The following is a 10,540-nucleotide window of genomic DNA, read 5'->3' on the forward strand; positions in this document are numbered from 1 at the left end:
GGCCAGTGCCCGGGCCAGGGCCAGCAGGGCCCCAGGCAGGGCAGCAGGAGGGGCTGGTGGGCAGGAGCAGGGGCAGTGGTGAAAAGGGGCAGGCAGGGGACAAGCACGAACTGGTGCCCGGGGCCAGGGCTGGTGGACTGGCACCCAGGGCCAGAGCTACCGGGGTGGCAGGAGCATGGGACCCGGAGCCAGGGCTGGCAGGAGTGCGGGGCCCGGGCGGGCGTGAGCCGCTGCTCAAGGACATGTGCACGATGTCTCCTGCCCCCGGCCACAGCAGAGCTGAGCTGGTGGAGCCCTCCTGCCCCTGGGGTGCAGCCCATGTCCTTCTCCAGTCACGCACTCACCCACCACAGGGCATGGACAGCATCCCGAGCCTGCAGCGATCTGGCAGCAGCAGCTAGTTCCAGTGCCGGGTGTCCTGGAGGGAGCCCCCGCTGGGCAGAGGAGGGTGCGGGCACTGGCGGGCAGGTAGCCCTGCTGCTTCCTCCGCATTGGCTGGAGCCCACTGCCTTCTCACCAGAAATCCCTGGGCTGGCAGGGGGTCCCCAGCTCAGGCCCCACAGGCGGGGTGGCTGGGGTCAGGCACAGGTGCGCTGGTGGCCAGCAGGTGCAGCCAGTGGGGACAATTGTGGCAGCAGAACAATGAGACCAGGGGTCAGGGCCCAGCCCAGGGCGAGGTGGCAGGAGCGCAGGGACTGGGCCAGCAAGTGGTGCCCGAGCGGCCGGCGATGGAACCAATTACATTTATTTATATTAATTTCTATAGGGAAATGGGTTTCGCTGAGCACGGTTCTGCTTAATGCTCAGTTTTTATGGAACCAATTAAGAGCGCTAAGCAAGGGTCGCCTGTACAGGATAAGAGTCACCAGATAGATACAGAGATGCAAAGGTACAACAAAGAGTACAATGGGTTTTTCTCAGTTTTGAATTTGCCACTTTCTTATTTAATTGAAGATTCCATTATCCGAGTCCTAGTGAAGACAGTAGAAAGATTCCTAATGACTGGAGGCTGTCTAGCATTGCTCTAAATAAGAAAATGTTCAACTTTATACATGGGATTAAACTCACCAAGTTCCAAAGGAACATATATTGAAAGTTAAGCACTGCAAAAATCTTTTAGGATCAGTTTGTGTGAGTTTATATACATGTCAAAACAAGGAAAAAGACCATATTTACTTTAAATTTTTTGCAAATTGTTCAGTTTACCTATTTCACTTCATTTACATGAGTCTTCCATGAAAGGGTTAAAAGCCTGATGTCTCAAAACTTGTAAGTCTGTGGATAAGGAAAAAGTTAAGTGTTTTTCAGCAGGGCTGGAAAGTTGTTACTGATGAAAATGTTCCTCACTATTTAAAAATAATTTTACTAATTATTTCTTCACAATTTCTCTGCCTGTCACACTTCTAGTTAAGGCTAAAAATATAATGGGAGATGGTTTTTATTTTTTGCCAAAGAGGCAAGGAGCAACAAAAGGGTTCAGGGTTGCTTTCACAAAGTACAATGTGTTCATCAAAACATATGACTAGAAATGGGAACTGTTTGAGAAGGTCTCTGATTCCCATTCTTTGGTTTTCAAGGAGTGAAGTTTATTTCCTTAGCATTAAGGCAGAGTGGATTTCAGTGACAAAATCAGAATCTTCTCCCTTTCCTAACTGTGAAAACACAATCACCTCCTCCCTACATTTTTCCTGTACTCTATCATCACTATCAGTACATGATGGGTGTCCTGGCAGAGGTGGTGTAATGGGGTATGCTCAGGGACAGATCCAGGGGGGTTGCACTTGCACCCCTGTTTGATTCCTCCGCTATTCGGAGTTTAAAACCAACTGCCTGGCAGTGGTAGCAGCATTGCCAATCAGGCAGCGCTGATTGAGTCAACTGAATTCATGGCCCACTCATTGTAGTCTACCTGATACGTTCTAAATTCTTCATTCCACAGGTGTTAATGACCCTTTCTCCTTTTTAATCGTCTTGATGTTCCACTAATCAAGTGAGCCATTCTAGCTGTTCCTGGTAATGTAGCTCCTATATCTTTGCAGACTGTTTGTAACTCATTCCAATCGCATTCTATTTGCTTTTGCTTTGATGGTAAACTGAATACTAGCACGTTAGTAAAGCTTTGAGTTTCTTTTTACTTAGAGAAAAATATGTGCTGTGTTATATGCGATGATGCACCACACCATCTGTATCCCCCTTTTCAAAATCCTACATCTGCCTATGGGTAGTACCAGACCCCGGTACTTGCTAGTGCTGACTGGAAAACAGATGGGTGGGAAGGAGTTGAAGAATGCACTCATTGGGACCTGAATCTGTAGAGACCTCTGGCTGGATATGGAGATTCAATTTTATACTGTTCTGGGTAAAATTGGGGCCCTTCTTCCACTCCAGTCCAAGTGCTAACAAAAATGCTCTTCCTACTTAGTTGCCTGTCCATGCTTCTAAAACAGCCATCAGAGGAATTCATGCTGCATTCTTTGTCTTTCTTTTTCTTGACCTCAGTCACCATTTGCTTATGTACAACTGAAGGACAGTGCATGCAAGAAGTTGGAAGAACAGAAGGAAGGCCCACAGTGTTATCTGCAGTGAGCATTATTGTTGGTACCATTGGAGCTATAGGTACGTCATTGCCCACAAACATTAAACAAAACAGAATCTGCCTTTTTATTACTAAATCTATTGTTTGCTCTTTTCTACCTGGAAGTAGCATTTCTACGTAAGCAGCTGTTGCTTTGTTATTCTTACCTCCCATAGTATTCACCTTGCTTTCCTCTTATCCATATATAAAAAAAATGCAAAAATAAAGAAGTCTGATCCAACATTGTGAGCTTCTGCAAATATACTGTTAGCTTTACAATAATGTTGTTTTCCATTTTCCCTCCCCAGGTATCTTTTTGCTCATAATCTTTGTTCATTTGTCCCTCTTGGGAGCTAATAAAAAGAAGACAAACAAAGCGTGTGACATGATGCCTTTACAGTCCACAGCGTGACACAGCAAAATGATGGCCCAGCTTATTTTACAGAACACTTGTGAATGGATAGGTCAGCCAAACCCTGTGTCAAATTACCTTCAACCTGGTGCAGTCTTTGTGATTAGGACACAAGCACTGCGAAAGCTGAACACCCATAGTAACTTAAATGTCATGTCTCTGACTTGGAAAACCTCCTTTAGCTAAGAAAGCAAACTTTAGTAATACTTGTTGTTTTGGTTACTGTAAGAAGGTTTCTGAGTTTGCCTGGAAAAGTGTATTAGGGACAAAGAGACAAGACCACAGTCCCAAGACCTCCGGATCTGTCTAATCTTCAGTAGCAGAAATATGATTCCTTCTTCTCTGTAATAGCCTGATTCTAAAGAGTGCTGAATATACTTAGCTGCCATTAAAATCAGTGGGAATTAAAGGTGTTCAGTGCCTAGCAGGACTGGGCCCAAATGAAAGGTTCCAACTGCTCCTATTCAAGTCACTAGTAAAATTCCTCTTGACCGGTATAAGAGAAGGAACCGCCTTAAATGGAGTAAGTAAAGAGAAAGAGAACAGCAAAGGTACAGGTTAGTCTGGGCTCCATGGCAGCCTTCCTAATGAGGGAGACCGTGTTCTCCCCTTTCTTTAGGTAGGGTGCTCATTATGAGAAAAGAGTCCAGTGCCCCTGGTGAGATAAGTAGCACTGCTTTGCCTGACAGTATAACAGAACGTCCCGATCACATTGTCTATGTTCAATTCACTGCGTTTCGCCATTGTATGACTGAACTTTTAAACAATAATTATTGCTGAAAAACAAGTTGCGGTTATTTTACATCCCTGTTTGTTCTAATATATAACATTGTCTTCTCCTTGGCTCCCTGGAAGTTGCAGCTTCTTGTTATTACCTGACTCATCAGAAATCCAAAAAGAAAGTGGAGGTACTTTTCAGAGCTACCCATCTATTGGCCTCTTTCAGCACTATGGAAAAATACCCTTATGTTCCTTCTGTTACATAGCTTACTGCAAGTAAAAAATGATTACTTTTGCTTTAAAAGTTAGTTAAGAATTGTAGATTTCTGGGAAGCTGTTAGTCAGTTTCTACCTCCTGTGAAATTTCACAGGCATTAAGCGATTCAGTGGCTTAAATAGTGATTCCAGCTTGTAAATGTTATAGTTCTGTATACTGCATGACTCCGAGAGTTTATTAAATATAATTATTAAATGACCCTTTTGTTCTCTCTGTTACAATAAATAATCTGTAGACTAGATTCTGCTCACTGCATTATGGTTTCTACTTGACTCTATATTGTATTCAAAGCATGTTAGAAAATAAATAAGTATGACAAGAAATTTAAGTAGTGACATAAATGCCCAGGTTAGATCCCTGCTAGTCAATAAAATTTGTGCAAGAGGATGGCTATCTGTACTACTGCGTGTACTGCATCCCACAGTTGTGAAACATCAGTAAGAAAAGAAAACATTTGCCAGTGAACATAGGGACTAGGCCCAAATCTCCAATCCAGCTGCTGGGAAACTGCCTTAACCGTCTCCCTGAGGAATTGCTTGTGTCACTGAAATCCTTTGGTGGGAAGAGGCTGCCACAGCAGGCATGAGATAAGGAGTGATCCTAGGCTGCCAGGATGGTTCCCAAGGTCACTCTAAGCTCCCCCAAGTTCTGGCCTGACTCCAGGACTGAATGAGCATAAACACAGCTTTGCTGCCCAGCCAGTCCAACTGTACCAAATTTATCTTAGGCTAAGCCAAGGATCTAGCTCATTCATCATAGTTATCTGATGCACATTCAATTCTGTAAGGCAACATAGGCACTAGAGACACTCCCATTGACAATGACTATGACTGCATGGGCTGGCTGACTCTTGGTTAAAACGCTGTTTTTAGGAATTCTGATGATTATCTTCCATGGCTGATGTTTCATTTTGATGCTTAAAACTGTGAGGCAATTACTATATTGGCTTATAGAATTGTGGAAAATGAGGGTTGGAAGGGACCTCAGGAGGTTGCATCTAGTCCAACCCCCTGCTCAGAGCAGGACCATCCCCGACTAGATCATCCCAGCCAGGGTTTTGTACAACCAGGTCTTAAAAACCTCCAAGGATGGAGAGTCTACCACCATTCTGGGTAACCTGTTCCAGTGTTTTATTACCCTCCTAGTGAGAATCTTTTTCCTAATAAGTAACCTAAACTTCCCGTACTGCAACTTGAGACCATTGCTCCTTGTTCTGTCGTCTGCCACCACTGGTCTCACTCCATCCTCTTTCAAACCCTACTTCAGGTAGTTTAAGACTGCTATTATGTCTCCCCCCACCATCCCCAGTCGTCTCTTCTTTGACTAAATAAGCCCAGTTCCCTCAGCCTCTCCTCAGCCCCCTAACTCTTTCTGTTGCTCTCCTCTGGACTCTCTCCAATTTGTCCACATCCATTCTGTGGTGGGGCACCCAAAACTGAACACACTACTCCAGATGTGGCCTCACCTGTGCTGAAGAGAGGGGAATAATCACTTCCCTCGACCTGCTGGCAACACACCTAACAATGCAGCCCAGGATGCCTCAAGCCTTCTTAGCACACTGCTGGCTCATATTCAGCTTCTTGTCCACTGTAACCCCCAGGTCCTTTTCTGCAGAGCTGCTGCCCAGCCAGTCAGCCCCAGCCTGCACCAACGCATGGGTTTGTTCTCTCCTAAGTGCAGGACTTTGCACTTGTCCCTGTTGAATCTCATGAGATTCCTTTTGGCCAAATCCTCCAATTTGTCTCAGTCACTCTGAATCCTAGCCCTACCCTCCAACGTATCTATTACTCCCCCAATCTCGGTGCCATCTGCAAACTTGATGAATGTGCACTTTAAGCCATCTTCCAGGTTGTTGATAAAGACATTGAACAAAACCAGCCCCACGATCAACCCCTGGGGCACTCCACTTGATACCAGCCACCAACTAGACATCGAGCTATTGATTACTATCCTCTGAGCCTGATGCTCCAGCCAGTTTTCTATCCACCTTACGGTCCATTCATCCAGCCCGTACTTCCTCAGCTTGCCTGCAAAAATGTTGTGGGAAACTGTATCAGAAATGTAGCTAAAATCAAAGTACACCACATCCAGCACACAGTTTCCAGGAGGGGCTTCAGCTGCTACTACTGCTGCAGCTGCTGAGGAAACTGCTTGGCTTCCCCAGCATCCATTGGCTCCTACTCATCCCCCTGCTGCAGCACTCGGTCTGAGCAGCAGGTAGAGAAGTGGCAGGGGGAAGAGGAGCTGCAGCTGGGTAAGAGCACGGAGCATGGGACTGAGGCTGCTTGGAGTGCAGAGGAGGTTAGGAGGAGCTCGGAGATTGGGCGAGGGAGGGTTGGTGCATGTGGGACCCCTTACACAGCCCCCCCGATGGTGCACAGGCCCCACCGGCAGCAGCAGCAGCAGGCACTCAGGGTGCTTGTGGCCTGTGCAGGAGTCCTGGGACCTGTACAGCAGGGAGCGGTGAAGGCAGCCTGTTTCATCATGTAAGCCTTCCTCCCAGTGGTGCAGGAGTGCTGGGAGCTACGTGTGCGCCACAGGAAGCCCCACAGGATAGAAGTAGGCTAGCCTGGCTATGCTCCTTGCCATCAAGTACAGCTCTGGCTGGAGCCATGTGCTGCTGGGTGGCAGTGCACCATGGCGGGGGGTGGGGGAAAGAGTGTGTAGGAGGGTTCCCACACTTCCCCCCCCCGCCTTCACACTACTGGGTTTTTAGTTGTAGCCGTGTTGGTCTAAGGACATAGGCAGGCAAGGTTCTTTGAGTAAATGTGGTATCTTTTATTAGACCAACCGAGTAGTCGGAAAAAATGGTGATAGAATTCATTATGTGACCTACCAACAACAGCTCTCTAATCCCGCTCCAGCACACCAAGCCACTCTGCTGCTTCCAGCTACTCCAGGCTACATGTACCAGAAGCAAAGGACAGCCAGAGCTGTAATGTTCTTCCTGACAACAGTGATCACTGCAGAGCTCAGATACTACACCCTGAGAGGAAGGGGCAATGCTGCTGCCAGGTCACTCCGGTACACTAGTATCCCTTTTCTCTTCGTTTATATTCTCCTTTCAAGCAACTTATTATCACTTTAGTTCTGGTTTTCTGCTTTTCAAGCACAAATAACCCTTCTTTGGTCCCCTGTGAAAACAAATCTGCTACAACCACAAAGTGTTTCTTGATTTTGTGATCACACAGAGGTATGCAATTTATATAGCAAAATATACATTCAAAATACTTAAGATGAGGGTGTATTTGGACTAAGAATTTCATTGCCAAGTACATTTTCATGATGAAAAAGAAGGAACCTAAAGAAGTGAGAACTACTGCATCAGACCAGAGAATTTCAGGTATCTATTATTTCTTAGACAGCTGTAAACACTTCCTTATTACCTAGCCCAATACTAGTTGGAGTCAATCACTGCTTTTCTATAGGTGTAACCTTGTTACATTTGATTAGCAGAAAGTTTCATTTTACCCTCTGATGAAAGTAACCTTTATCACAGCTGCCCACAGTTACATTTAAGGTCATTTTCCTACAGTGGAAGGTCATGGTCACGGGATGAAACTTCAACCCCTTGCTAGATTGCCATTTGAACCATGACTTTTGGAAACTAAAATGCAGTCAGTCAGCTTAGCGGGCTTTTGCCAATGCAGACATTTGGTTTATAATTCATTAAAAAAAATAAATAACCACCTAACTGGATTATAAGAGAGTTTTTGTTATTTTGCAACAAAGCTCTATTGAAAGAGAGGGAGGGGAAGCTTCTGTTATGATTGAGACTGATCTCAAAGCTTGTAACTTGTAAAATAATTAAATCCACCATCTGTATGTTGGTACCTATTTTTAGTAGCTTTTCTTTCTTTTTTTTTTTGACTGGAAACCAAGTTGACCTACTGCAGCTGCCAGGACAGGGTAAAAGTGGCAGTGTACCACGGGTGTGCAGTACAGCACGTTCTGTTTAGACTGGAGACCCTACCCTGAACAAAAGCCAGACCCAGGACCAAAAAAAGTTCTGCTGGTTTTCTGCCTTGAGGAGGATGTGCTCGCACGAGCTCTTGACTGTATTTTACCCTTTTTTAGAAACTGAATGAAGTCCCCACCTGGCAAAACCATATCACTGAACTTAAGAGAGCAAAAGGCTTGAAGATTTTACCACCATACTCAGGAACATAGGGATCTGCTGTAGGTGTTAAAACCCTGAAGAATAATGTAGTGAGGCGAATGGTAAGATGTAATTAAAAATGGATTCAAAGTGTCCCCTACCAGATGGGAACCTCTCTCTCAGGGGCAGACTAGGCAAAACTAGTGCCTTGCCTGGAGATGTTCTGCAGATAAAGCCCTAGAAAGACCCGCAGGTGAGAAGGTTTGTGTTAGGATGTTCTTTGAATTACCAATAAAGATTCATAAAAGCAACACAAAAGCTTAGGTTTCTTCTAAGCTCTTTTGTGCTTGTGATAAATATCTTTCCTGCTTTTATTTCTTTACTATAACCGTGAGATTCTTTTTTGGTTTTTTCCCTTGAAACTGACTGTAAGAGGCAGAAAACTAGCAGGATTTTGATCTCAACAGAACAACTGAGCAAGACCTAACACCCTGAGAGGATGAATTATTTTTACTACTATTATTATTACTTGGATTTGTCAACACTGAGTTAACTTAAATGTATTAGAAACATTTGGGAAAAAAATCTTTATTAAAGACTTTTACCCACCTAAATCTTGTCCACACTGGGCACATCTACACATTTAAGACATTTACTGTGGAGCTGCCTAATTAGTAAAGTTTCAGCGTGTACATGTGCAGCCAGCCCTCTTAGGCCTCAGTAAGCTTATTAACTCCTCTGTAGGTTAATCTTTGTAAACATAAGTACTATCCTACGGCACCACTCTTTAGTGTGCAGTAACATGTGTAAACTCTGGCGGGGCTGGCTGGGGCACAAGGGCACCTCAGTGTGGGGGCTGTGTGCTTGCTAGCCCTGCACTAGAGCACTCCTTGTGCCCCAGCCAGCCTCTCCATAGCACGTTGAGCTGGGTCAGAGCAGCCCTGGGTTGGCATGCTGACCCCCTGGGTCCCCTGCCACCCAGGACTGCTCCAACCCAGGTCAATATGCTGCAGTCCTGGGTGCACATGTAAATACAGTGCCCAAGAGCAACAAACTCAAACATGATATGCACCACAGTTTATCACATCCCATTAATTTTATGTGTAGATGCACCCTCTTAAATTAAGAGCTAAGTTTGCCATGCATACCTTTGAAACTTCCAGCTTGTTGACATTCCTGATATTTCTAAGGTTTAAAGAAGCTTCCTTTATACATCACGCATGCACATACACAAATGTATCCCCACTCCCCAACTATAGGTATTTTTTAATTTTCCAATCACATGCCATGCATTAGGGTGATGCAGAAAGATCCCTGTTATTACAGCAGAGGTCAAGTGTAGCATAGAGCCTTTGTGCTACTGGAGAATAACTAGCATCTGACTACCTGGACAGTAAAACATGGTAATTCCATGCTAAATGACAGCCTCTGAGTGATAAGCCTATGGCTTCCCGTTTTTTCCCCATTATGAGCTGATACTTGAAAGAGTGAGCAGCAGACTCTCTCTGATGGTACAGTGGACAAGGGAGCAACAGGAATACCAGTGTCATGAGGAGTGAATGAAGACAGCAAACAAAAAAAGAAAAGGTGCAATCAGTGAGAAAGAAGTACAGGCATCAAGCAGTGAATGCCAAAGTTTTAGAATACTTTTCACGAGGAAGACCAAAACATCTGCATCTGTACATGGGACAAGATTGCCAGGGCACATGGAGAAAGCAACTGTGTCGGGCAGTTGGTCAGTCTGTTTGCCTAGCCACTTGACAAAATTTGCCTTTAAGAACGTGTGATGCCCAGCATGATTACTGCTAATACACTTCCATCAGCAGTGTTGCAGCAGCTGGGGAACATCCCAGGATAAACATTCAGACTCCCTACATGGAAACCAACTGCTTTTCTTCTCTACTTGTAATTGTTCTTTTCATGTCCTTAAAAATGATATAAGCAAGTACAATAATTATCTTCCCAATCTCATGGAATAGGGACCTGTTTCAAGTGGAATGTGTTTCAAGGAGCACTGTATTTGCTTATTATTATCAAGACTTATCCAGACAAAGCTGGTTTCATATCGCGTCTTCCTGCAAGAGGCTGCATCTCTGTTTCCAAGAGCATTCTCAGAAGATGGTCAGACAACACACCTGACTTGTAATCATTATTACAAGGAATAAATAAAGTGCAGTCAGTTATCAGACAAACAGTATTGCATTCATTTAAAAAAAAGTCTAAAGTCTTGATTAAAAGAGCAAAGCAATGTTCCTTGATCTGGTGAGAAAGAGAGAGAAAAAGACAGGAGTGTCAAATATAAAGGCATTAAAATGCCAGAGTTAGACGTTGCATCGAGAAATTAATTTGCCAGGAGCCCCTCAAGCCATAAACAGGATTGTTTCAGCACAAAGAGTAACAGATTGGAACATGGTTCCTCATCAAGGATAAATCAGATCTAAATTTCTTGTGCCCTAC

General features: G+C 44.6%; 1 protein-coding gene across 4 annotated transcripts in view; it reads left to right on the plus strand.

Moving 5' to 3' along the window:
- The window catches only part of CDH16 (cadherin 16), a 77,204-nt gene extending 72,833 nt beyond the window's left edge, over positions 1–4,371 (plus strand). For all 4 annotated transcript variants that reach the window (XM_019535882.1, XM_019535879.1, XM_019535880.1 and 1 more), the window contains 2 exons: positions 2,500–2,616; positions 2,884–4,371. In XM_019535882.1, the coding sequence (XP_019391427.1) occupies positions 2,500–2,616; positions 2,884–2,987 (221 nt within the window). In that variant the 3' untranslated portion in view covers positions 2,988–4,371. The remainder of the gene's footprint in view (positions 1–2,499; positions 2,617–2,883) is intronic.
- Positions 4,372–10,540: the final 6,169 nt, after the last annotated feature.

Source organism: Crocodylus porosus, unplaced genomic scaffold (assembly GCF_001723895.1).
Source record: "Crocodylus porosus isolate Cpor-Errol unplaced genomic scaffold, CroPor_comp1, whole genome shotgun sequence".
In the NCBI taxonomy this organism is placed as follows: Eukaryota; Metazoa; Chordata; order Crocodylia; family Crocodylidae; genus Crocodylus; species Crocodylus porosus.